The 26,050-nt window shown below is 40.4% G+C and overlaps 3 protein-coding genes across 7 annotated transcripts in view; 1 reads left to right on the top strand and 2 right to left on the bottom strand.

The window, feature by feature from the left end:
- Window positions 1–260: 260 nt before the first annotated feature.
- LOC135136344 (zinc finger protein 43-like) lies at window positions 261–7,833 on the bottom strand. Of its 2 annotated transcripts, XM_064065578.1 has the most exons (5): window positions 7,540–7,833; window positions 3,896–4,072; window positions 3,649–3,844; window positions 3,470–3,598; window positions 261–3,344 (listed from the first exon to the last, which is right to left on the bottom strand). In XM_064065578.1, the coding sequence occupies exons 1-5, from the start codon at window positions 7,681–7,683 to the stop codon at window positions 481–483; spliced, it is 3,510 nt and encodes a 1,169-aa protein (XP_063921648.1). In that variant the 5' UTR covers window positions 7,684–7,833; the 3' UTR covers window positions 261–480. The 2 variants fall into 2 exon arrangements, with proteins under 2 accessions (XP_063921648.1, XP_063921649.1); XM_064065579.1 differs by lacking the exon at window positions 3,470–3,598.
- An 851-nt stretch (window positions 7,834–8,684) lies between these two features.
- Window positions 8,685–12,483, top strand: Bre1. Of its 3 annotated transcripts, XM_064065584.1 has the most exons (11): window positions 8,686–9,138; window positions 9,188–9,374; window positions 9,423–9,611; window positions 9,664–10,142; window positions 10,192–10,365; window positions 10,422–10,865; window positions 10,911–11,110; window positions 11,165–11,318; window positions 11,364–11,459; window positions 11,511–11,919; window positions 11,968–12,483. In XM_064065584.1, exons 1-11 carry the CDS (start codon window positions 8,989–8,991, stop codon window positions 12,345–12,347), a joined length of 2,862 nt encoding a protein of 953 aa, XP_063921654.1. In that variant the 5' UTR covers window positions 8,686–8,988; the 3' UTR covers window positions 12,348–12,483. The 3 variants fall into 3 exon arrangements, with proteins under 3 accessions (XP_063921653.1, XP_063921654.1, XP_063921652.1); XM_064065583.1 differs by having other exon boundaries at window positions 8,685–9,138; window positions 10,920–11,110; window positions 11,364–11,919; XM_064065582.1 differs by having other exon boundaries at window positions 11,364–11,919.
- A 32-nt stretch (window positions 12,484–12,515) lies between these two features.
- Window positions 12,516–26,050, bottom strand: part of Corn (cornetto) — a 44,477-nt gene continuing 30,942 nt past the window's right edge. Inside the window, exons 2-9 of one of the 2 annotated variants that reach the window (XM_064065580.1) lie at window positions 19,401–20,698; window positions 14,655–15,018; window positions 14,421–14,604; window positions 14,158–14,368; window positions 13,587–14,110; window positions 13,374–13,538; window positions 13,095–13,250; window positions 12,516–13,042 (exon numbers count right to left, since the gene is read on the bottom strand). In XM_064065580.1, coding sequence (XP_063921650.1) covers window positions 12,857–13,042; window positions 13,095–13,250; window positions 13,374–13,538; window positions 13,587–14,110; window positions 14,158–14,368; window positions 14,421–14,604; window positions 14,655–15,018; window positions 19,401–20,673 — 3,063 coding nt within the window. In that variant the 5' untranslated portion in view covers window positions 20,674–20,698 and the 3' untranslated portion in view covers window positions 12,516–12,856. Of the gene's footprint in view, window positions 13,043–13,094; window positions 13,273–13,351; window positions 13,539–13,586; window positions 14,111–14,157; window positions 14,369–14,420; window positions 14,605–14,654; window positions 15,019–19,400; window positions 20,699–26,050 lie in introns of those variants that run through there. The other variant, XM_064065581.1, reaches the window with a different exon arrangement.

Genomic DNA, 26,050 nt, shown 5'->3' on the forward strand with positions numbered 1-26,050 from the left:
CCTTGCATCTGCATGTCATGCGTCTATTAGGCAACCAACAATACTCCAACAGAATAAATAACAGCGTCGCAGACCTTTGCTCAGCAATTAAAACACGCAGAATGCATAAATCCATACAAATGAGGTTATCGTAACTGGTATTACTACTATTTTTAAAACATTCGAATCATGTTACGTTAAAAACAAGCATATCTCCTCATTCCTTTAACTTCTACGAACTTCCTTCGCTCCTCCCTCTCCTCAGCAGCCAACACAAAACCTAAATATATACGTTTTATTGTAGAAAAGTCATACATTATTATACCTAACTAAACATGTATGTACAATTTTCTTAGGCACAAATGATGAAAAGATAAACCAGTAACAAACTTTTCAGTAAAAAATAAAATGTGTAAATCATACACAACCTAGCAACAACAGGAGTAAGTTAACATGTATATAAAATAAAGAAGAAAAAAAAAATTACTTGTACAGTATACGTCAGAACGGATGTGCTTGAATCGTATGCGTCCTCAAATCCTTCGGTAAATCGAACCCCATATTACAAATCGAGCACGAATACAGCGGCTTCCCTCCAGCCGCCGGCTTAACCGTCGTCGTCGACACAACCTTCGGCGTGACCGTCGCCGGTTTACTCGGCGTCGGTATTTTCGTCGACCCCGTCAGCATCCTCTGCTTCTCGTGCACCTTCAGATGAATCCCCAACGAATTCGCCTTCTCGAACACCCTGTCACAGAAGTGACACCGATGCTCCTGCTGTTCCCTATGGAACTGCCTCACGTGCGTCTTCAGCATCTCCGCTTTGCTGAATCCCGCCGGGCACTGCGTGCAGCCGTACGTCTTCGTCTTCGGCTGCTTCTCCACCATCGCGTGGAACCGCTTATGCTGGTCGTACTCCTCCTGCGAACTAAAGTCCAGATTGCACATCTTGCAGCGCGCCGGAAGAACCGTCGCGTTCACGTTCCTGTGCTTCTCCAAAATGTGGATTTGCAGCGCCGTGTCGTTCGGTAAAACGGCGCCGCACGTGGAGCACTGGTGCTGCGGAGTCTCCACTCGGGGCTCCTCTTTGATCATCACCAGCGACTGATCGGTGCTAGGCTCCAGCTTACCGCGCTTGTGCCAGCCTTGATGGGCGTACAGCGCCGACATGGAAGTGAACGACTTCCCGCATAGTTTGCAGCTGGAAGTCTTCGCTCCAGTGCGCTCTTTCTTTTGGTTGGGTTTGTACTCCTCCAAGTGCTCGTCTTTCATATGGTTGGCGAGTTGCAAAGGTGTGGCGAACAAGATCTTGCAATACTTGCAGTTGATCACCGTCTGCTTGTTTTTGACGATGGGTCTGACTTCTTTAGCGTGTCGCTCTTTGTGCTTTTTCAGGGCTATTTTTGTGGTGAAGGTCTGCACACAGACGTCGCAAGTGAAAACGAAGGGTTGTTTCAAGTCGCCTTCGCTTTGCTCGTCGGAGAGGGTGGGCATGCCGTCGTCGTCGGCGTGGTGACCTTCGGCTTTGTGTCTCTCTAAGCTGGCGGTGCTATCGAAAGCGCAATGACAGACGTTGCACCAGACTTTTTTGGTGATCTTTTTAGTAGCTTTGGCGGTTGGGCTTCCGTGAGATTTCATGTGGTTTTTAAGATTCGACCGCGTGGAGAACACCTTGAAGCAGCGCTTGCAAGTGTGGTACGACTCGGAGTCGTCTTCATTGGTTTCTTCCTCCGTGGAAACTTGAAGCTGCGGCGGCTCCAACTGCTTCTTCTGGTTGTTCCTTTCGTGCATTTGTTTGTGCATCCAGTAGGAACCACCTGTGACGAAGACTTTGTCGCAGTATTTGCACTTCTTGGGGAAGTTGCCGCTGCCTCCGAGCTTGTTCTCTGGGTGTTTCTTCCTATTGTGGTCCCACAAACCGGCGTACCCTGCATAGTGCTTGTCGCACAATTTACACGAAAATTTCTTTTTGGTTTCTTCCTCTTCGGCCGACTCGGCGGATTCCAGTACCGGCATGGTCTCATGAGTGAGCTTGTGCTCTTTAAGTTGTTCCTTCGAAGTAAACATTCGGTCGCAGACTTCACACATCACCACGATGTTACTAGGTTCGTTCGGACTCATCATGGTACTCTTATAATTCTGCGTCTTGGAATCTCTATATAGTTTGAGATTCAAGTGGACGCTTCTATGTTGATCGAGCTCCGACTGGAACTGGAACACTTTTCCGCACTCGCCGCACGTCTTTTTTTTGTGCATGCCTTTATGTTTTTCCCACTCGAGGGTATTGAACATGCCGCCGCAATCCGGACAACAATAAATAGAATCATCCACTTCTTCTTCAGTGTCTTCTTGGAAGTGCGTCTTGTAATGTCTCCACATGTTATTATTGCTCGAGTACTCTTTCGAACAAATCGGGCACGTAGTGCCCGGAATCTTTTGCATAAACACTGGATTGATGACTTTGTCGTCTGACGAATCTTCCGACTCTAGAATAGGAGGTTTATAAGAACTTCTCCTCTTTCCACTGACGATGTTTCCTTCGTCGGAGTGTTCGCGTTTAACGCTTTGTCTCGTGTACGTCGTTCTGGTAACATTAGGCGAGTACTTCCTCTGTTTGTAATTGTCATCCTGAAGAAGAATAAACCCTTCAGAGTGATCATGTACTTCAGCAGCGTGCTTCTGGAACGCATCCAAAGTCTTAACCGTGACAAAACAAATATCACAATAAAATTCGACCAAACAACTGATATAAGCATGGTCTTTGTAATCTTCCAGTGAAGTAAAAACTCTCCCGCAGGAACACTTGTACGGAAGATCCACCTGACTGTGGTCTTCGTCCACGTGCGTACAGAAATCTTCATGGAACGAATACATAAACCTGCACTGGGTGCACTTGTAGTTCTGGTACAGACGAGTCTTCACTTCGCTGCGTTTCTTCAAGTTCGACAACTTAATCAAAGTTTCTAGATTCGTCCTCGGACAACGCAAATAGTGCCTGGTGCTCGTCGATCTATCAGTAAAAGTTATCATACAGTGATAACACGTGAAAACCGGAAACCAAATCCTCAAAGCCCTCAAATGCGACAACAACCCTTTCAAGTTCGGATGGACGACATTGTGACAAGCGCACTTCATCGACTTGTGCATGTTCACCATCGCTTTGCACTTCTCAATATAACTGTTCTCGATCCTCGACAAACTCTCCAAAGAAATCGGAGGAGTCGAATTCCTCTGTAACAACTTCAACCCCGCCGCGAACAGAATCTTCTTCTCTTCGGAAGTGGGCTCTTCGTACTGGTGCGGCAGCTCGTTGAGCATATGGGAGTCGATAGAACTCTGCGACCTTTCGTCTTGACTGAGCGAACCTGCGAACAAAGACCACATGGTAGTTGCGTCACGAAGTGACACCGACACTCAGGTAGATAAGAACAACGCAAAATGAATCACACGACGTGGCCGAGTTTCAAGGTAAACCGACTACGACACTCACCGACTTCTGACTCGGTGGTGGAACCGAAAGACTTGGCTCCGTGGATGACCCGCTCGTGCTTCTTGCGATTGCCAGCCGACGCGAAGAACTTGCCGCAAAAGTTGCACTTTCGTGGGTTGTTCTCGTCATCTGTGAGGAAAAGATCGGTCCAGCTACGTCGGGGTTAAAAGCGAACTTACCGTTGGTTAGTTGGGAGGAAGGAGAGTGGGCGACGACTTCCACGTCGCCGTCTTCGGTGCCTTGTGGGGTCAGAGGGGGCGGAAGTTCGTTGTATTCTTCTTCTAAGGGTTCGTTCTTCAAGGACGATTCGCCGTTGATGATCACTTCGGGGGTGAGAGACTCGTGGTCGATGGGTTCCTCTTTGATTTGGATATTCTGCGAAGTTGAAAATAGAAAAGGGGGTGGAGGGAGAAGTGGGTTTTTTACCCCGTCGGAAAGGTCGGCGGCGTTGGTCATGCTGATCTCGGTGCTGCTGGACAAACTGAGCCAATGCTCTAATTTGGTCTGGTTTTCGCAACAAGTAAGTTTATAGGTCTGCCAGTTAGTGACTTTTTCGATGCACGGAAGGCAGACCCCGGTGGAGAGTTTGTCGTCGGGAAGGATCTGTCATGAGAAAAATTGAGTTAGAATTCTTTCACAAGAGAGGGAATTGCCGAAAGAGTGGGTCTACTTTATCAAGTGTAGTATTAAAAAAGACTACAATCAATCGATACATGTTTATATCGAACATATAAAGCGACTATAAAAAAGTGTTTACTGTTGGGACAGCGTCCTCCACAACCTGATTACGGTAATAAATTTGTTCATTGAAATATTGCTACCGACGAAAAAATCTTTTTTATTGCGAGCGTTAAAGTTCTCTTTTGTTCGTTAAATGAGGGTTAAGACAGTAAAGATAAAAATCTCGTGCTTCGCAACGAATCCCACGAGAAAAATAAATTTGTTTTAAAAATAATCGACGAGTAAGTTCCATTTACTCATATAATTCTCGTAAGTGCATATGTAGTAATCAATTTGAATAATAATTGCTCTTCAAAAAATGCATGACGTCACTTGAAAAAGCGTGGTCTTTTATTTCGTAGAATGGTAAGATAATTTATTGATCATTTGGGAATACAAATATAAATAAATTGGCACTGAAAAATAATTGTGTTTGACATGCGATAAGACGGATCTGTTTAGTGACTTTCACTGTAAAACTAACTATCTTGGGTTTTGTAAATACCAATCCAGTAGCGAGTTCAGATACTATTTTTAAAGCAGTGACATTTTCAATAATTGATCAATCCCTAACGAGTCGTTCTTTCAACGGATTAAATTATCTTCCACACGTTGGGGATTAACTCGAAACATCTGACCGAAAATTAGAAAGTGGAAAATCGGGTAGTTTCAGGTAACTCGTACAATATTATAAATCGTTTTATGATTTAAGCGTTTTCAAACCCCTCGCTTGCTAAGAAAAACATCTTCTACCTCTAAACAGATAAGCCGGTCCTGCTTACGAGAAGCCTATCTGTCACACACAAGAAAGGGCCGCTACCTGAGTTTACGGTTATTCCTTGCCAAGGGTGACGAACCTTAAAAAATATTTCAATAACTGTTTATTTAAGCCATGACACACATTTTACAAAATCGTATCTAGAAATGCGGTTTTCATAATATTGTAAAATGTTCTTTAATTTCTTCTCTCTAATTTCAAACTTCAAGATACCTGAAGTACAACCACAACAAAGACCTTTCAGGTGGGAACTTTCACATCTCTTTTCTTCTAGAAAATATAGACTCACTATCTGAAGCATAAATGGTTAAAGCCAAAAATAAATTGCAAATTTAACTCTTACGCAAGTACAGAAAAGATAATCTGAAAATGCATTCATAAAACAACTAATTTTACCACAAGATGTCTAATTTGTATAAATCACTAATGATTCATACATTCTGCCAAGTTTCAAAAATAGACACTCAGTCTTATTTCCAAACTTTTCATACACGAACCATTTTGAATGGATGCAGCTTCATATTAAAGTCCAGAGATAAGTCATTTTCCCACGCTAGTTAAAACACTTAAGTGCCTTGAGACGACTAACTTTCAAGGCAAAAATTTGCAAAAGATCATTCACATCTGACAAGATTACTTAACATCTATTTCAACCCTTTGATCAATAAAACGTGGCTGTTATTTTTAAGCAAACTCTATAGAAAGTACTAAATTCGGTCCGGAACTTATTCGAATTCGAATTTCCGTAAAAAAAAAACAAAGAAAATAAGAACACCTTAGTGTTTAGATCACTGTTAAAAGTCGGTTGTATGACATCACGTCCACAATTACACAGTAAACGTGACGATGGGTAATATTTAATAACAAACTCTGGAGATTAATTTTATTACATTCGTTTAGAATCTAGAACTATGAATCTTGGCGAGACGCGCTAGACAAAAACACCCGTTAAATCAAGTCGTACGATCATTTCAAAATGATTTAAAAAAACCCTAGGGTCATACTGAGGCTCATCTTTTTAATGTTTAAAAAATTATAGACCAATTATTATCAAGAATTGCGAAATATTCAATTATTAAAATTAAATATCAGAGTAATCAGTAAGTTCTAGAATGGTGAAAAAACTGTACGACCTAAAATGACGACCGAATGAATAATGACGACTTTGAAGTTAGATTGTATAATGTAAATGAAAGTCCGAGAATGTTAGAAACTTTAATGGCTAATGTGTGTAAAAAACAAAATGATCATTGATAATCAATTAGTTAATCATATGAAATTACTCTAATGGCAATATTTTAAAAATGATTAGGGGGACGGATTTGGCATCGAGTATAATAACACACTAAAGTCGCATTACACAGATTAATGAATTGTCCTAAATTAATAACGCAAACAGAATTAAGGACAATCAATTAAATGCAGACACCGACAATTTGCTTAAGGAAAATAAATTAAAGGAATTAGGTGAAGACAAAAGAATGAATACAGCGAAAATAACACGAGAAGCTTTCTTAGGGACAAGTATAACTTTGAGTAGTGGTAACACTCGGATAAAAATTTAGCAAGTGTATGAAAATGATGTCATAATTAAATTATCACCGCGAGATAAAACGGATTTGATTAGATTTGCTCACTATCGTTGTTCCGAAATTAATGTGAATGAAACATAAAAATGCACAAAAATTAAGCTTGCATTTTCTGAACAAACATGTGGTGCTTTAACGTAGTACAAAGTTTTATAAAGTAGGTACGTTCAGAAAAAGAAGTTGGAATGAAAAACACACTGTTAGTCACCTTTCCAAATAAATACACCTACAAGATGCGAATATAAGCAATGATGCACACGAACAATCAGTCCCCCTTATCAGCCCCTTCGAAGATAGGTAACAATTATGTACGGTAATGACAGGGTATTAACGGCAAGCACCCACCGGCTTAGGGTGATTAAATTCTCAGAAGATACCTGCAGTACAGAGGCGGAAAGGTGCATTATTAAACAGGCATCGAAAGAATCATCGGAAGCTACTTCGCATTCCGGGAAGCTTCTCTTTGAAAATCGAGTATAGTATACAGCATTCCAAAGATGGTAGAGTCAAGACGATCTTATTCTCGAGGGTGTACAATTTCAATACGGATTCGTTAAAATAATAATCGGTGGCCCATCTCGTTTTGAACTCAATTTGAATGTTGATCGTAGATACAAGCCACGGCGTTTACTTAACAGCCTAGCTATGTTGATACAACGATCAAGAATGATGATGTGGCCTTGCCAAGAATATGGAGGTGCATAGCCGTGTAGTTGCAGTCGCTAGTGCCTTCGAACCCCACAATTCCCCATTTCCTCCACATATTCACGCAATTCGAAGACAACCCGACCTCCAAATCCCACTTTGCGTGATAAACGAAGGGTGATAACGCACTCTCCTCCATATTCGAGCCGAGCGGGCCGTAAGGTCGACAATCCGTGCATTCCTTACGGAAGAATCGCCTTACGCGCCCGCATCCGATTCTTCGATGATTAGTCAATTATCCGCGAATTCCTAGACGCAACAAGGCCGCCTCTACTCACCTCGACTCCCAGACATGAAGAAATCTTCCCCTGCAAGCCCCGATCGTCTGCACTTTCGTCAAAAATCGACTTTAGATTGTCCACGGAGTCGGCCAAGCACAGCCTGCAGCACGAACTGAAATTCGCCATTCGCGATTCCGACATCGTGTCGCCTTCACAAAAGCACTCGCGACGAATTTCACAGGTTTTCGACGAAATCAAGCCGATTTCACCCCAAATTCACTCGACATGCCGAATCTGGGGCATGTTTCTATGAACGCTGTCTGCCTGGAACGGGTACGCCATGACTGTGACTTGCTCCCCACTCATGCCTCGCTCAGGATATTCAACGGAACGCTGGTCGTTGAGCTGCTTGCAAATGGTGGGAAGAAACAGCAGCCGCATAGAACGCTTTTCGCGCTCTTCATAGAAGGAAAATACTTCTTCCAACAGCAGATGGGTGGATCTCGGGCACTGCTTCTGCTGACTTCTATGCAATTCGAAAACGCCGCCGCTGCTGGTACTAGCTTCGCGGTTTTCACTGAAAGAGCGCAGATTTAACGGCTCTTTTATCGATTCGGACCGATAGTGCTTCTTTAGGTCGTTCGAACGATGCGACGCACTTCCTTCTCGCAGACACCACATTTTCCAAACGATTTTTTCGCAAAGTTAATCCACATCAGAAAGACTTCTCTTCTGATAACCCGACTCAAAAATTCCAAAAAAGACTGCATAACCCCCAAAGAGTCGTTTAAATTTACAGAAGCGACAGTCGCAGCCGTGAGGAAATAGTGGAAAATTCCATCTTCGAGCAACACCGGGAGCTCCTCGTGCCTCTACAAAAAACAATCAGTCGCGATTTATCCCCCATTTTCAACTTTTCCAAACCGGAAAATCGTACAAAAGCCGCCATTTTCCCGTGCTCAAAAAATCTCAAAGATCGAAGGTGCTCTTGAAATTCTTGATAGCGTGTTTATGCGAAAACGACCTTCGCGACCCTTTAGCTTGACCCTTTCTTCCACCCCCACGAATTTTCCTGCAAAACAAATCGGATAAAACACCCACAAAAGAAAAAGTCGAAAGAAATTGCAAAGTTCGAACTCCAAAATTGCCAACAAAAAACGCCTAAAAAAATTGACGCATGCGCAGTGCTGCCAACCGAGTTGCGGTGTTTGCCCACAAAATCGATAACAGAACGCGAAAAACATAAATAATAAATAACAAATGTGGCCATTTACCGCAAAAACGCAACTCGTCACCGGCAAAATCTAGTTCCGGATCGGCGTAAATAAAAACCGGAACGAGCGACGACCCAACGAAGCAAAACCGCAATCCGTGTAAAAACGCGACTTTTCACCCCCGCAGTGCTTTCCCCGCAAATACGAGCCCCTCGAGCCCCCTCGGTAACTCAGTCAACGATTATCTCGACCGTGATAAGAATAAGCAAAGTTTGGTAAACATAACCTCAAAATGTCGAAGAGACATGCAGAAGAAAGTTCCAGCGGGAATCCGCCCCCGATTAAGAAAATCCACTTCGAGCCCCATTTGATAGGGCCGGTGTCCACGCTCGAGGAGATGGATATCAAAGTGTTGCAGTTCCAGAACAAGAAGTTGGCCCAAGTACTGGTGTAAGGTTCAATGGGGTGATTTTAACTGGGTTTGGTTGTAGCGAATCGAGCAGCGGTATCGGACTGAACAGGAACTGCGACAGAGGATCGAACAGTTGGAGAAGAGACAGACACAAGACGACGCTATGTTGAACGTAGTGAACCGCTACTGGAACCAGTTGAACGAAGACATCCGGATTTTGTTGCAGAGGTTCGACGCAGAGACCGCGGACGAGTCGGAAAATAAAAGTAAGATTACTGCGTTGTTGTTCCTGTTGTAAAAATGCGTCTTTGTAGACGAGAACGAAGCCACAACTTCATTCCTGTTACAACTATCCACGTGGGACAAAGACGAACTTAACGACAAACTGGCGAACAGAGTCCAGGTGTCGCGGCGCGCCGTCGCTAAGGTCATCCAAGCCTTCGACCGCCTCATGCAACGTAACGAAAAAATTACTCTAGCTTTGAAGGGAGAGCTCGAAGGGCGTAAGTATCTTCTCCTACTTACGTAAAAACTTACACTAATGCCACTTATTAGAGGATGCTCCGAGCGTCGACGAAGTCATTTGTCAGACGAACGTGCAACTGCAGGCCGAAAACCGCAATCTCCAAGCCCTACACACCTCCCTTCACGAAAAATACCACCTCAATAGTCTCAAAGTGGCCGAATTGCACGACTCTGTAACGGCGAAAGAAACCGAAATCGCGGAATTGAAAAACCAAATCGACGACCTCCAGTACGAGCTGGAGAAGGTGAGGAATAGGAATGATAAACTGGAGACGCACCTCGCTGAAGCTATTGAGAAACTGAAGACGTATCACCAGTTGCACGGTGACCCTGAGAAGGGGCCGCAGCAGAAGCAGGTGCAGTCGAACGTGTCGCAGGCGAAGTTGGAGGATTTGATGAAGGAGGTGGAGGAGTTGACGGAATTGGCGAACAATAGGCTGCAGGAGTTGGATAAGTTGCATCAGACGCATAGGGAGACGTTGAAGGAGGTGGAGAAGTTGAAGATGGATGTGAGTATAGTAGGGTTTGAGAATGAAGAGATTGAGAGTTGGGTTGCAGATTCGGCAGCTTCCGGAGAGCGTCATCGTGGAGACGACGGAGTACAAGTGTCTGCAGTCGCAATTTTCGGTACTTTATAACGAGTCAATGCAGCTGAAGACGCAGCTGGACGAAGCGAGACAGCAGCTGCAGACGAGTAAGAACGCACACTTGAGGAACATAGAAATGATGGAGGTACGTTAATAAAATTTGGAAAGAAAATTGGTCTTAAAGCGACGCTTTGTTTTTAGAGCGAAGAACTCATAGCTCAGAAGAAGCTCCGCCAGGAGGTCATGCAACTGGAAGATTTCTTGGCGCAGCTGCGTAAAGAGTACGAAATGTTGAGGATCGAATTTGAGCAGAATTTAGCCGCTAACGAACAAACCGGACCCATAAATCGAGAAATGCGACACCTTATAACATCGCTCCAGAACAACACACAACAACTAAAGGGCGAAGTCCACCGCTACAAGAGAAAATACAAAGAAGCGAACGCAGAAATCCCGAAACTGAAGAAAGACATTGAAGATTTGAACGCGAAACTGGCGCAAGTCCAAGGAGCCAACCAAGAATCCAAAGAAAACATAAAAAAAGAAATCATTAAAGAGGAAGACGGGTCGAATAGCGAGTCGGCGCAAATTAAAGAAGAACCGACGTCCGCACCCACCGTGAAGAAAGAAGAAGACGAATCAGAGGTAGTCGGTTTCACGTTTTGATTAAAACTGACTGTGAATTTGTAGCAAACGGAGGAAGGGGATGGTGAAAAAGGTTCGAATTCTGGGAGTTCTCCGTCAGGGAAGAAGGACGCCGTGAAGCAGGAGAAGAACGCCACGAAGAAGGAACCCACGAAGACGGAAAAGGACCACCGCGAAGCACAGAGGGTCAAAGATGCGAAAATCGCCGAAAGCGAGATAGTTAGGGACTTGAAAAACCAGTTGAAGTACTATTTCTACTTACTATAGAGTTCATTTTTATTGTTTTTATGTTTCATCAGGAAAGCTTTGAACGAGCAAAAGGAGATGAAGCTCCTCCTCGACATGTACAAGGGCGTCAGCAAAGAGCAGCGCGACAAAGTCCAACTCATGGCTGCCGAAAAAAAACTCCGCACTGAGCTCGAAGACATCCGCCAGCAAATCAAGAAGATGCAGGTTGTATCTCCGCCCCTTCCTTCGCACACTAATCGTCTCGTTTAGGACAGCAAGAGAGACGACAAGCGAAAGCTCGCCGAAGACGAGGCCATCAAGAAAATCAAGCAGCTAGAAGAGCAAAAATACGAACTACAAAAACAGGTAGCGTCTCAAAAACCTGATGCGAATTGGGGTCACAATGTTTTGCACCAGATGCGTCCGTTCGTCGGCTCCCACGAAGAGGAGGCCCTCCTCAACGAGATGGAAGTGACGGGGCAAGCGTTCGAGGACATGCAGGAGCAGAACTCGCGCTTGATCCAGCAGCTGCGCGAGAAAGACGACGCCAACTTCAAGCTAATGTCGGAACGGATTAAATCGAATCAGTTGCATAAGCTAGCACGGGAGGAGAAGGACGTGCTGAAGGAGCAAGTGAGCACGTTGACGACGCAGGTGGAGGCGGCGAACTTAGTGGTGCGCAAGCTGGAGGAGAAGGAGAGGATACTCCAGAACACGCTGGCGACGTGCGAGAAGGAGCTGGCGCTGCGCCAGCAAGCGATGGAGATGCACAAGCGGAAGGCCATCGAGAGCGCGCAGTCGGCGGCGGACTTGAAGCTGCATTTAGGTATTTTGGCGCGGGGTTGAGTCGGTTGTTACGGTGGGGTTTTTGCAGAGAAGTACCACTCGCAGATGAAGGAGGCGCAGCAGGTGGTGGCTGAAAAGACGAGCTCGCTGGAGGCGGAGGCGTTCAAGACGAAGAGGTTACAAGAAGAGATCGCGCAGTTGAAGCGGAAGGCGGAGAGGATGAAGAAGATGGAGTTGGCGGGGACGACTTTGGACGAGGTGATGATGGAGGAGATTCGGGAGTATAAGGAGACGTTGACGTGTCCGTCGTGTAAAGTTAAGAGGAAGGACGCGGTTTTGTCCAAATGCTTCCACGTTTTTTGCTACGATTGTCTTAAGACGAGGTACGAGACGAGGCAGAGGAAGTGTCCTAAATGTAACTGCGCGTTCGGGGCGAACGACTACCATCGCTTGTTTTTATCTAATTAAATGTAATTTTATATGTGCTAGGGAATCTGAAGTAGTATTTAAACTAGGGTTAGAGGAGCTTTTGATATGTATACATTCGTATTCTTAGTCGTTTCTTGAAGAAGAGAAACACAGTATTGACAAGGTTAGTTTTTTATTTAGTTGTTTTTGTTGTCAGAAATCAACGAGTCTTAGTAGGTAATTTATTAATTTATTTACAGTGGCATAATATTACATTCTAAAAATATGGATTTATCAAAACCATCGATTTCAAACAAAAACTCGTAAAAAATGGTCAAATCTCGTCGGTCAAACCGTAGTTATAAATAAACTAAAGCCGCAACGATCGTCACTTCTTTTATCCCAAAAAGCCGAATTTTGCGAAAAAGTGGTTGCTCCGACCGTTCCGGTTTGCCTTGAACTTGAAACCATCGATCAACCTTTTAAAACTCTTAAAACATATACAAAACAAAATATACACAAAATCGAAAAACATGGCCATCATCATATCACTATGCGAATTTCACAATTTAGGCAGTGGTGTTAATTTGTAAACTTGCAATTGCTTGTAAGAGGGCCGCGTTTGCGTTGCAGTCGGCCGCCGGAGCCGCCAACGGCATCACAGACGCGCTATGAAAATTGGTATTCTCCAGTTCTCTCTGGAGCTCCGCTAAAGGTACACACTGTTGGACTACGTTTTGATTGTTGTGAAGGACCTGAAAATCAATTAAATTACGACTAGTTCGCGTCAAACACACAACCCCGTACCTCCAACGCATTGTCGATGGCTTCGTACTGCCTTTTCGCCTCGTTAACAGCTTCCTTCAAGCTCTCAGTCAAAACTTGTCTACTAGCTAAAAATTCTTGAGTCAACTCGTCCAAGTGTCGTTCTTTTTGGGCGAGCTTCTCCTTCAGTTGAGGAACCTACGGTCGCAAATGAACAACGCTTTCAAAAAAAGTAGGTGCGTAATGACGCTGACGTCACTCGAATTGTCAACCAATCGTGACGTCAACCCATTACGCACCTACTACAAAACTCTGATTTACTTCTTTGTGGGCCGCGTTAAGCCTCGCCATCACTTCAGGCGTCGGCGCCTCGCCGCTCTCCTCCCACTTCTTCATCGCTTCCGCCGCTTCTTCGTCCTTCATCTTCATCTCCAGCTCCGCTTTGGCCAGCGCCGTGGACAACTCGCAGACGTCCTGGTTCAGCTTCTGCAACGCATTCATTAACACAAAAACGCCACCGCGACAAATACCGACCTCTACTTCGTCTCTCTGTTTGTTTAATTCCGTTTTTATGCTGTCGATTTCGTTATTCTTTTTGCTTAGTTGATGCATGAGTTCCTTCACTTCGGTTTTCAATCTCGCGCCGAGGATTTCCCAGTCTTTTAATTGTTTGCCGACGAGTTTGTTGGTTTCTTTTTGTTTGTCGACTTGTTCGGAGAGGCGGTCGCGCTGCTCCTGGAGCTCGTTCATGCAGTCGTCGTTCTCGAGTTGGATGATTCGGATGACTTTTAGTAACCGGGTGACCAAGTTGTCGACTTCGATGACTTGGTCGACGAGGGAGAACGACGGGAAGATTTCGCAGAGAGAAGGCATGTCGGTGGAGTAGCTGCTTCGGGACATGTCGAGGAAGCTGTCGCTTTGGGAGCTCAGGATACTGTGGCAGGAGGAAATCATGTTGTGGGTGTAACCGTCGGGGATGACGACGTCCTCCAGGACGTGCTCCATCATGAGGCACGGTTCGGTTTCGGAGTCCAAGAGCTCGTTCGGACTCGAGTTGTCTAAAAATCAAAATCAAAAAATTGAAGACGACTGAGTGAAGATTTACCGGCACATATGTTTTCTTTACTGACGTCCTTGTGACCCGCAAAAGGACTCTGCGCCGCTGCGTTCTTTATGGCGTTGATGACGGCGGAAACAAACGACGAACCTTTCTTAGGCGACGGCGTCTTGTCCCCCAGGAACTTCCTACACTTTTCAGGAGTGGCATCCGGACTACTACTGCTATTACTGTACGCTTCGTTATGGAAAATCACGTCCTGCACAACACAAACGTTCATTCATTTCATTTCAGGTTATTTTAAAACGTACCTCCAGCTCCTGGTCCGAAATGCTGTACGACGTAACCAACTCATCTACCAATCCTTCTAATCTTCCAATCAAAGCCGACAGCGCGACTGCCGTTCCAGACACAGAACTCCCTTGCTGCACCAACAATTCCCGACATTTCGCTTCCAAAGCGCCCATTCTTGCCTGTAAACTCAAGTTCTCTTGCCTGAAATCAATATTCTCTCATAAAACCGCTATTGTCGAGTGTTATCCTACCATCTCTGTTCGCTCAGTTTTGTCATTCGTTTACATTCGTCATGTTTCTCCTGCAGTTCTTTGTCCTTTTTCGTTAACTGCTTCTGGCATCTCGTCATCTCGTTCTCGGCTTCTTTGAGTGCGTCCGATAACGTGGTTTTCTCGGCCTGCATGAACTCCTGCAGCTCTATGCTTTCGGCTTCCAGCTCCTGCTGCTGTTGAACGAGGATTTTTTGCGAGGCTAAACTCTTCTCTAGGTCTATTTGGAGGGATCGGCAGCACGAGTTTAACTTGGAAATCTCTTCCTCTTGGCGGATCACAACCTGGCTGACGTTTTGGAAACGCGATTCTAGTACCATTAAGCTATCGCTAGAAACGTTTTCATCTGGAAGAGAAATTTTTAAATCAAAAAGGTAAAATCCATCGCTCAGTGGACGTTACAGTTAAATCCTCCGAATAAAAGCTGATTAATATTACCACAGGGTACAGTGGTGTAAATTAGCACACTGATTATAATCAGTTATATTATCTGTCTAACTACCTCTTTTTAATTTTTTTTATTATTTTCTTTTTTTTTTAAGATGGTTGTTTATTGTATAACTTGCAACAGTGCTATCACCCCTACAATTCCCGGAATTAAATTATAACCATTATCACATTAAGTGTGTTGGTATTGATAAATCCCAATACGATGCCTTCAAATCCCTAAGTGGTGCTTGTTGGAAATGTGACGATTGCCTTTCCACAAAAAGTGACACAAGACCGTGCAACTGTATTAGATACAATAAAAAATTTTAGTGAAACTGTTGACGCATTAAAGCAACAAATAACAAATTTAACATCAAATCTACCTAAAAATGACTCTAACTATGATTACGAGAGTATGGTACAAGAGGTAACTGAACGCCAAAAACGTAAAACTAATATAATTTTATATAATATGCCTGAACAAGATCCGTCTCTAAATAATGAAACCAGAAAGAACAAAGAAGCTGAATTGGTTTCCGATTTTCTGAAATTGTTACAACATGATTCTGGTAATGAGCGTTCTTCCATCCCAGAACTAATTTCAACTCCATTTCGACTTGGCAAGTATGTTACCAATAAGATTCGACCTATCAAATTAACATTTAAAGAAGAAAAAGATGTATTCAATTTATTAGGCTTAATAAAAAGGAAACGTCGTAATATTGATGCTGTTCCGCACTTTAAATCTGTGCATGCGTCATCAGATAAAACTGATAAGCAAAGGCTGTATTATAAGGAGTTACTGAACCAGATAACAAACAGACGCGAAAAAGGTGAGCTAGATTTGTTTATTAAATACATACGTGGTGTTCCGACAATCCAGAAAAAACCTTCTTTAACCTAGGCCTGCCCAATTCTGTAAAAAAGTTCTACTTATACTACCAAAATGTTCGTAGCCTCAAAAACAAAATGGATGATTTTTTGGTTTCTTCAAGTGATTCTGATTTTGATATAATTTGTTTAACGGAAACGTGGTTAATTGACTCTATAAATAATTCTGAATTTATCTTAACAGATGTTTACAATGTGTTCAGGTCTGATCGAAATTTGATAACAAATAACGTAACTCGTGGTGGTGGTGTATTATTAGCTGTCAAAGGTAACACTTCAGTTGAAAAAATCGATACTCAAGCTTTTCAAACTAATAATCCATCTATAGATCTTGTTGGATGTAAATTAAAACTTGGTTTTCAATCTCTCTCGGTTTTTGTAATATATTTTCCTTGTACTCCGTCTTTTGACGGTTTAAATGCTGTTTGTGATTTCTTTGAGGAAGAGTTAGTGAGTCTTAATAATATAATTCTAATAGGTGACTTCAATATTCCAAATTTTAATGACATCATCTCTAATAAAACAATTCTTCGTCTACAGACATTTGCACATTTTTTAAATTTAAATCAAATAAATAATATTTTCAATTCTAATAATAAATTGTTAGATTTAGCATTTTCGAATATTCAATGGGAAGTTAGCCACTTTGATAATCCAATGGTAATAGAAGACAAGTATCACCCAGCACTATCTTTAGTTTGCACCTTCTCAGTTGATAAATCGATTAATTTTCCACGCCATGGTAATGATAACCATAATATAAATGCCTTTAACTTTCGTAAAGCTGACTTGATCTCTCTTTACAATGATATCCTATTAACTGATTGGTCATTATTATCAACTCTTTCTTCTGTAGATCTGATGGTTGATTGTTTTTATAATATCCTGTTCAATTTATTCCGTAAACATGTACCTGTCTTTCGGTCAAAAAAGCGGCATTACCCGCCATGGTTCAATAGGGAAATAATAAATAATATTAAATTTAAATTCCGATACCTTAAGAAATACAGAGCTTCAGGTCTACATTCTTATTTACTGAAATTTAAAGAAATTAGGTCCCTTTTAAAGAAGCAAATAAATACTGCTTATAAATTGTATATTAACAACATTCAAATTAACATACATCATGATCCTAAGCAATTCTGGAGTTACATTAATGCTAAAAAAGGTAAAACTAGAATTCCAGGCCAAATGTCATTTGGTATAAACAAGTTTGAAAATCCTATGGAAATAGTAAATGCCTTTAGTGATTTCTTTAGATCCACCTATACTGAATCTGATCCGCTTGATGAATATTATTTAGCTGATACTGTAAATTCTACCTCATGTGTTGTAAATATATTTAAGATCACGGAAGATGATATAATAAAAGCCATCACAAGATTGAAACCAGGTATGACATCAGATCAGATTCCAAGTTTCATAATTAAGGACTGTAAGTTTCAAATTGCTAGCCACTCCTACTAATTTTTAATAAATCCCTTGAAACAGGAGTTTTTCCTAATAAATGGAAAGAATCTAAGATCTGTCCTGTCTTGAAGTCCGGTGATGCATCTAAAATTGAAAATTATAGACCAATCTCCCTGCTTTCTAATTTTGCTAAAATTTTTGAATTAATCCTATATTCCCATATCTACCCCGAAGTGAAAAATTATATATCAAAGTATCAGCATGGTTTTTTAAATTATAGATCAACAACAACTAACCTCATAATGTTCTCACAATTTGTATCTGAAAGTTTGGAAAATCAATCACAAGTCGATGTCATCTATACGGATTTTACAAAGGCATTTGATCGTATTGACCACAATATTCTTCTTAAAAAACTTGTAAATTTTGGTTTCACTTGTACATTATTAAACCTTTTTCGATCCTATCTTACTCTCCGTACTCAATTTGTGCAGTATACAACTTTGTATCTTATTCTTTTATTGCTAGCTCAGGAGTTCCTCAAGGATCTATATTAGGGCCACTTCTCTTTAATTTATACATAAATGATCTACCTTCCAGCATACACTGTTCAATTTTGTTATTTGCAGATGACGCGAAAATATTTCATAATATTAACTCATTAGCAGATGCTATCTTTCTTCAAAAAAACTTAACCAGGCTCTATGAGTGGTGCATCAGCAATAAATTTAAATTGAGCCTTCCTAAATGCAAAATTATTTCATTTACTCGAAAAAACAACATTATTACTTATGATTATGAAATAGATCAAAGCATACTCCCGCGATATAACACTGTTAAAGACTTAGGTATATACTTTGATAAGGCTTTTCGATTTGATCAACATTATTTTAATATTATTTCATCCTGTAATCGGACGCTGGGTTTTATTATACGTAATAGTAAATCTTTCTATAATACTGACTGCCTCGTAGCCTTATACAGAACACTTATTTTGAGCAAGCTTGAATATGCTTCCATTGTGTGGTATTCTATATATCAAACCTACAATGTCATAATTGAAAACGTAAATTCCTAAAATACTTATTCTTAAAATCTCATAAAGTTTATCCCCCAAGAGGATATAACCACGATCTTCTCCTAGATGAATTTAAGTTTATCCCTGTTTTAGTAAAGCGTCAAACTAATGTTCTACTTCTATTATATAAATTACTTCACTCCCAATTGGATATACCTCAAATGCTTGAAAAACTGAACTTTTTGGTCCCACGAATATATGCCAGACATCATTCAACTTTCACCTACAATATCCCCAGGACAAATATGATTGTTAGATCGCCGCTATACCTGATGTCATCTTTATATAATGAAGTTTGTAATGATGTTGACATATTTCATTTGAGATATTCAACGTTTAAAAAATGTGTTGAAAGATTTTTTTTTTGAAAAAGTAGGTAATATTTAGTAGTATTCATTAATTTTTGTATTAATTTAGTATTAGTTTAGCCACTAATCTATCGTTTCGTAGTTTATTTTTCTTTTTATTTAGTTCTTTTTTTTACATACAATTGTTCTTTTAAGTTGTACCTGTAATTGGTGTATTTTACACTGTTGGGCAATAAAGACATTATTATTATTATAAAACTTTTTTTGCATTCGTGTCAAACTTTGAATAATCTCGCTGTCGTTCGTCTGCAACCCTCGAAAGCAACATTATTCCGGATTACAAGTTGCTCCCTTTCGTGCAAAAATTTAATAACCGCGTTCTCGCGCTCCCGTCCAACTCTTTCAAGGAGAGTCCGCAAACAAAATCAAGTCCTAAATTAAGACAGTTAGGTAACGAACCGCAATTGAACGAGGTTAAGTGTCCTTGCCTGCCGCGAATAAAAACATTTGATGCAATCATCTCATTGTTATTGATTCGAACTTGTCCCCTGCAGCGTTAAGAGAATTGATGCAACGATTTGTTTATTTTTAGACTCGCCAGCTGCCACTTACCATCACTGGGATTGTTCTCTCCTAAAATCGCCAGAACCCTCTGCGAATTGTTCTTCAGTTCTTCTTGTAGCCCCTCTTTTTCGACTGTCTCCTGGCGCAGTTTCCCTTCGGTTTCGACCAGTTTCTCGCCTTGTGTTTTGTGCTCTTTCTGGAGCGCCTCGTACTTGTCCCTCAAGTCTTTAATTTGTGCTTGCAGCGTCTCGATATCCTTTATGCTCATATCGACCTGCTCGTTTTTATCACATTTTTCGACGTCCGTAGGCGCCAGCGGCGTCACGTTCAGCCCGGCGAAGGCCTTGTCGACGTCGCTCACGGTCAGAGCGGTTTGGACCATGGTCTCGTGGTAGATTTTGATTTTTTGTTTCTTTTTCAACAAGGTGTTCTTGGACGGTGTTGTTTCTTTAGACCCTGGTTTTTTCACGATGCGAATGGGCTCTTTCTTGGTTTCTTCGTTCAATTTATCTTTTCTCCTCCGAGGAAGAGTGGCGTACTTTTCTATGGTTTTCGTGTCCATTTGTCTGAGCTTGGGCGCGTCTAAAATGCCTCGTAGAGAGCGCGACATCAACGGAGCCGGTTTGCTATTGATGGAGGGCCATCTGCCGTCGTCCGTCGGCGTGACGCACGGGGTTTTCACCGCCCTAGCCGACGACGGTCTCTTCGGTTCCTTCTTCGTCAAGTCTAAACTACCCGGCGTCGATTTCTTCGGAGTTTTCCCTTGCAATCTATCGATAGATTTAAGTCTAGCTGGGTTGTCGCACCTTCTGGGTATCGGCGGCTTCGACCTCGACCTCTCCTTCGTCACCGTCTTCTCCTGCACGTTCACTTTCTTCTTAGCGTTGATCACCCGCTTGGAGTTCCTCGAGCAAGAGCTTCCCGTCACCGAAGAACTCTCGCTCCCGTTTTCGCTCGTCCCATCGCAGTTCCTCCCCGTGTAGTCCTCCAACAAAGTCGAGTTCCTCCTCACCAGAAGGTTGTAAGCGTCGTCGAAACACCCGCTGATGATGGAAGAGTCGCACGATCTCGCGATCGTATCAAACTCGTTGGCACTATTCGAACTCAAAGCACGCTGGTAGAAAGCGGAGTCGTTGAGTTCCACCACTTCCACCCCGCTGTCGCTACCCTCAAACAAGTGAATCTCCGGCGACTTCTCGATGACGGTGACGTTCGACACTACGTTAAACCCGTGGATCGTGCTGTCAGCCTCCTCGCTGCTGTTGAGTCTCGTGGTGACCGAATCTTCGACCGAGTGGAGAGGCGGCGACTCGGCTTCCATGTTGGAGGCGGCTCAATTATTCATTCTGGAACAAGCCAAACTCTATTTATAAGATTAGATTTTATCCGCGGTTTTAAATTTGAGAGCGCTAGTGCAAGGAGAACTACAATTATGTAACCTTTTGCGGATCCGTGAGATCATCGAGAGCTGGAATTTTAAATGCATCGGGTTCGATACACGACGCTTACATAATTTATAAACAAACATCCTGTCGCCGGGGCCGCTACAAATCAAATTATTTATGCGAGGATTTGTATGCACATGTGGAAAAATTGATGGTGACCTCCAAAGGGACGAAACTATTGATCTGGAACACGATTTTCGCACGAGATGTAATCGCGGAATTTGTTGTTATTTAATTGTGTGATAAGATAGAAGTGAGATGTAAATAACAAAACAATGACTTGAGTTACACAAATAAACCAAGATTGATTGATTTGGCTGATTATTATGACAAATTGACAAAGCGCTTGTATAGTAGGTGTTTTTTTGCGAAAGGCGGCACACTTATAAGTCTGTTCGTTTCAAGCGCGAGCGGTTTCGTGAATTCGACAACGTTCCGCGACCTTTCCTTTTTATTACCCGCTCCATTACTTCGAGCCGTGCCAAGTCTATCCCGCTTCAGTCTTAAATGGCGCGTTTTCAGGCTTGCGGGTTTGCTTTTACGATCTCCACCGCTTTTTTTCGGGAAAAATGTTAAGGCTAACACGTTTAACAACTTGTCAGAAATTTTTACTCGCTTTCGTTAAAAGGCAATTAGCGATTATAGCAAATGTGAACTTGACATTAAGTGATACAGGTAATCATCGTGGAATAGGAAACACGCGAATTTTACCGTTTAATCAAATTGTGACGCAAATTCAGCGACGGTGGAAATCCGTTCCGTGTACACATCCACAGACACGAACACTATTTTCAAAAATAATATCCATTAATCGCGAACAAAACGACAAATCAACAAGATGCGCGCTTGATGGCGATCAGCCAAGCAGAAATTTTGTTCATGTCACCGGATAGAGCGAATTCCGAGTCGGATGACAATAGCCAGAAATATTTATTACGGTAATTATTGAAAAACGAGCGGAATTTATGCAGCCCCGTAGCTAGAAAACTTATTCAGGGGGGGCAAGTTTGTCGACAGAGGGGGCTTCATGTAAATATTTATATTTTAATAATACACTCAAATAATTACTTTATTTTTTCTGAGTTTTTATATTTGAAAGAACATTAAAATAATCGGAACCGTCGATTTTTTACGCTAAATTTTCGTAAAAACCTGTCGAAGTCCAAAAAATTAGTACGGTACTTGGTTAAAATGCTGGTTAAAACAAAGAATGTAGATTCAGAAACAGCTGTACTGCATCCAAAAATTTGTGTAGTGGCCATATAGGTAACATCCAATTTGTTTGAGTTTATTTTTTTGCATGTTTAGTACATATTTTAAAAATCCGACTTCGAAACCAAATATTTCGAAACTTTTGTTACGGAACCATGAACTCGTCATTTTTTTTTAAACTCGTCGAGATGTGTATTTCAGAATTTTTTGTCAACTTTAACAAAAGCTCAATTTTTGGAAACCCATATAAAATTTTTGACTTTTCCCAAGCATTTTCGAAAATTACCAAAAGAATTCCTTTGTTCATCTCGATTTCTTCCAAAAATCGTTTTGGATTCAATTTTTTTGAAAATTCTTACATTTTTTGCAGAATCGACGGAAGAAATATGGCAATTTTTGAGAACCTGTATCAAATTTTTGACTTTTTTCAAGCACGTTCGAAATTACCAAAAGGGATTCCTTTATTGATTTCCATCTCCAGATGTTGTTTTTGGTTGTTTTTTCGAAAATTCGTACAATTTTTCCACAATCGCCAAAAGAAATATGGTAATTTTTGAGAAATTTTGAAAATTCGAGGTCGAAACCGAGTATTTCGAAAATTTTGATCCGGAACCATGAACCTGTCATGTTTTTTTAAGCTCGTCCAAATCTGTATTTCAGAATTTTTTGTCAACTTTACGAAAGTTCAATTTTTGAAAACCCATATAAAATTTTTGGCTTTTCCAAGCATTTTCGAAAATTACCAAAAGAGATTCCTTTATTCATGTCGATTTCCAGAAATCGTTTTGGATACAATTTTTTTGAAAATTCTTACATTTTTTCCAGAATCGACGGGAGAAATATGGCAATTTTTGAGAACCTGTATCAAATTTTTGACTTTTTTTCAAGCACGTTCGAGATTACCAAAAGGGATTCCTTTATTGATTTCGATTTCCAGATGTTGTTTTTGGTTGTTTTTTCGAAAATGCGTACAATTTTTCCACAATCGCCAAAAGAAATATGGTAATTTTTGAGAAATTTGAAAATTCGAGGTCGAAACCGAGTATTTCGAAAATTTTGATCCGGAACCATGAACCTGTCATGGTTTTTTAAGCTCGTCCAAATCTGTATTTCAGAATTTTTTGTCAACTTTACGAAAGTTCAATTTTTGAAAACCCATATAAAATTTTTGACTTTTTCCAAGCATTTTCGAAAATTACCAAAAGAGATTCCTTTGTTCATGTCGATTTCCAGAAATCGTTTTGGATTCAATTTTTTTTGAAAATTCTTACATTTTTTCCAGAATCGACGGGAGAAATATGGCAATTTTTGAGAACCTGTGTCAAATTTTTGACTTTTTTTCAAGCACGTTCGAGATTACCAAAAGGGATTCCTTTATTGATTTCGATCTCCAGATGTTGTTTTTGGTTATTTTTTCGAAAATTCGTACAATTTTTCCACAATCGCCAAAAGAAATATGGTAATTTTTGAGAAATTTTGAAAATTCGAGCTCGAAACCGAGTATTTCGAAAATTTTGATCCGGAACCATGAACCTCTCATGTTTTTTTAAGCTCGTCCAAATCTATATTTCAGAATTTTTTGTCAACTTTTACGAAAGTTCAATTTTTGAAAACCCATATAAAATTTTTGACTTTTCCCAAGCATTTTCAAAAATTATCAAAAGAGACTCCTTTGTTCATCTCGATTTCCGAAAATCGTTTTGGATTCAATTTTTTTGAAAATTCTTACAATTTTTCCAGAATCGACGGAAGAAATATGGCAATTTTTGAGAACCTGTATCAAATTTTTGACTTTTTTCAAGCACGTTCGAGATTACCAAAAGGGATTCCTTTATTGATTTCGATCTCCAGATGTTGTTTTTGGTTGTTTTTTCGAAAATTCGTACAATTTTTCCACAATCGCCAAAAGAAATATGGTAATTTTTGAGAAATTTTGAAAATTCGAGCTCGCAACCGAGTATTTCGAAAATTTTGATCCGGAACCATGAACCTGTCATGTTTTTTTAAGTTCGTCCAAATCTACATTTCAGAATTTTTTGTCAACTTTTACGAAAGTTCAATTTTTGAAAACCCATATAAATTTTTTGACTTTTCCCAGGCATTTTCAAAAATTACCGAAAGGGATTCCTTTATTGATTTCGATCTCCAGATGTTGTTTTTGGTTTTATTTGGTTGAAAAGTCGTAAAATTTTTCAGCAATCGCCAAATGAAATGTAATTTTTGAACTTTGAAACCGAATGTTTCGAAAATCTTGATCTGGGACCATCTAGACCTTGTGTTTTTTGATTGAGCTCGTCGAGATCAACATTTCAGATTTTTTTGTGGATTTTTAGTCAACTTCAACAAAAGCTAAATTTTTGAAAATCCATAAAATGTTTTTGACTTTTCCCAACCGTTTTCGAAAATTAGCAAAAGGGATCTCTTTATCGATTTCGATCTCCAAATGTTGTTTTTGGTTTTATTTTCTCGAAAATTTGTACAATTTTTCCAAAGCCGCCAAAAGAAATGTAATTTTTGAGAAATTTTGAAATGTTGACTTTGAAACCGAATTTTTCGAAAATCTTGGTCTGGGACCATCAAGACCTTATGTTTTTGGATTAAGCTCATCGAGATCTACATCTCGGAATTTTTTGTTGATTTTTTGTTAATTTCAACAAAAGCTCAATTTTTTAAAATCCATATACATTTTTTGACTTTTCCCAAGCATCTTCGAAAATTAGCAAAAGGGATCTCTTTATTGATTTCGATCTACAGATGTTATTTTTGCTTTTATTTTTTTGATATTTCGTCGAATTTTTCCACAATCGCATAAAGAAATAACTTTTTTTTAAGTCACTTTTGAGATTTTTTAGAAATTTTAGGTAGAAACCCAATATTTCGTAAATTTTGCTCCGGGAGCATGAACATGTTTTTCGATTAAGCTAATCGAGATCTATATTTCAGAATTTTTTGTCAACTTTAACAAAAGCTCAATTTTTTGAAACCCATATAAAATTTTTGACTTTTCCCAAGCATTTTCGAAAATTACCAAAAGAATTCCTTTGTTCATCTCGATTTCTTCCAAAAATCGTTTTGGATTCAATTTTTTTGAAAATTCTTACATTTTTTGCAGAATCGACGGAAGAAATATGGCAATTTTTGAGAACCTGTATCAAATTTTTGACTTTTTTCAAGCACGTTCGAAATTACCAAAAGGGATTCCTTTATTGATTTCGATCTCCAGATGTTGTTTTTGGTTGTTTTTTCGAAAATTCGTACAATTTTTCCATAATCGCCAAAAGAAATATGGTAATTTTTGAGAAATTTTGAAAATTCCAGCTCGAAACCGAGTATTTCGAAAATTTTGATCCCGAACCTTGAACCTGTCATGTTTTTTAAGCTCGTCGAAATCTATATTTCAGAATTTTTTGTCAACTTTTACGAAAGTTCAATTTTTGAAAACCCATATAAAATTTTTGACTTTTTCCAAGCATTTTCGAAAATTACCAAAAGAGATTCCTTTGTTCATGTCGATTTCCAGAAATCGTTTTGGATTCAATTTTTTTTGAAAATTCTTACATTTTTTCCAGAATCGACGGGAGAAATATGGCAATTTTTGAGAACCTGTGTCAAATTTTTGACTTTTTTTCAAGCACGTTCGAGATTACCAAAAGGGATTCCTTTATTGATTTCGATCTCCAGATGTTGTTTTTGGTTATTTTTTCGAAAATTCGTACAATTTTTCCACAATCGCCAAAAGAAATATGGTAATTTTTGAGAAATTTTGAAAATTCGAGCTCGAAACCGAGTATTTCGAAAATTTTGATCCGGAACCATGAACCTGTCATGTTTTTTTAAGCTCGTCCAAATCTGTATTTCAGAATTTTTTGTCAACTTTACGAAAGTTCAATTTTTGAAAACCCATATAAAATTTTTGACTTTTCCCAAGCATTTTCAAAAATTATCAAAAGAGACTCCTTTGTTCATCTCGATTTCCGAAAATCGTTTTGGATTCAATTTTTTTGAAAATTCTTACAATTTTTCCAGAATCGACGGAAGAAA

The sequence above is a fragment of the Zophobas morio genome, unplaced genomic scaffold (assembly GCF_036711695.1).
Source record: "Zophobas morio isolate AGI-343-1 ecotype UQ-CSIRO unplaced genomic scaffold, CSIRO_AGI_Zmor_V1 ptg000026l, whole genome shotgun sequence".
Classification (NCBI taxonomy): Eukaryota; Metazoa; Arthropoda; class Insecta; order Coleoptera; family Tenebrionidae; genus Zophobas; species Zophobas morio.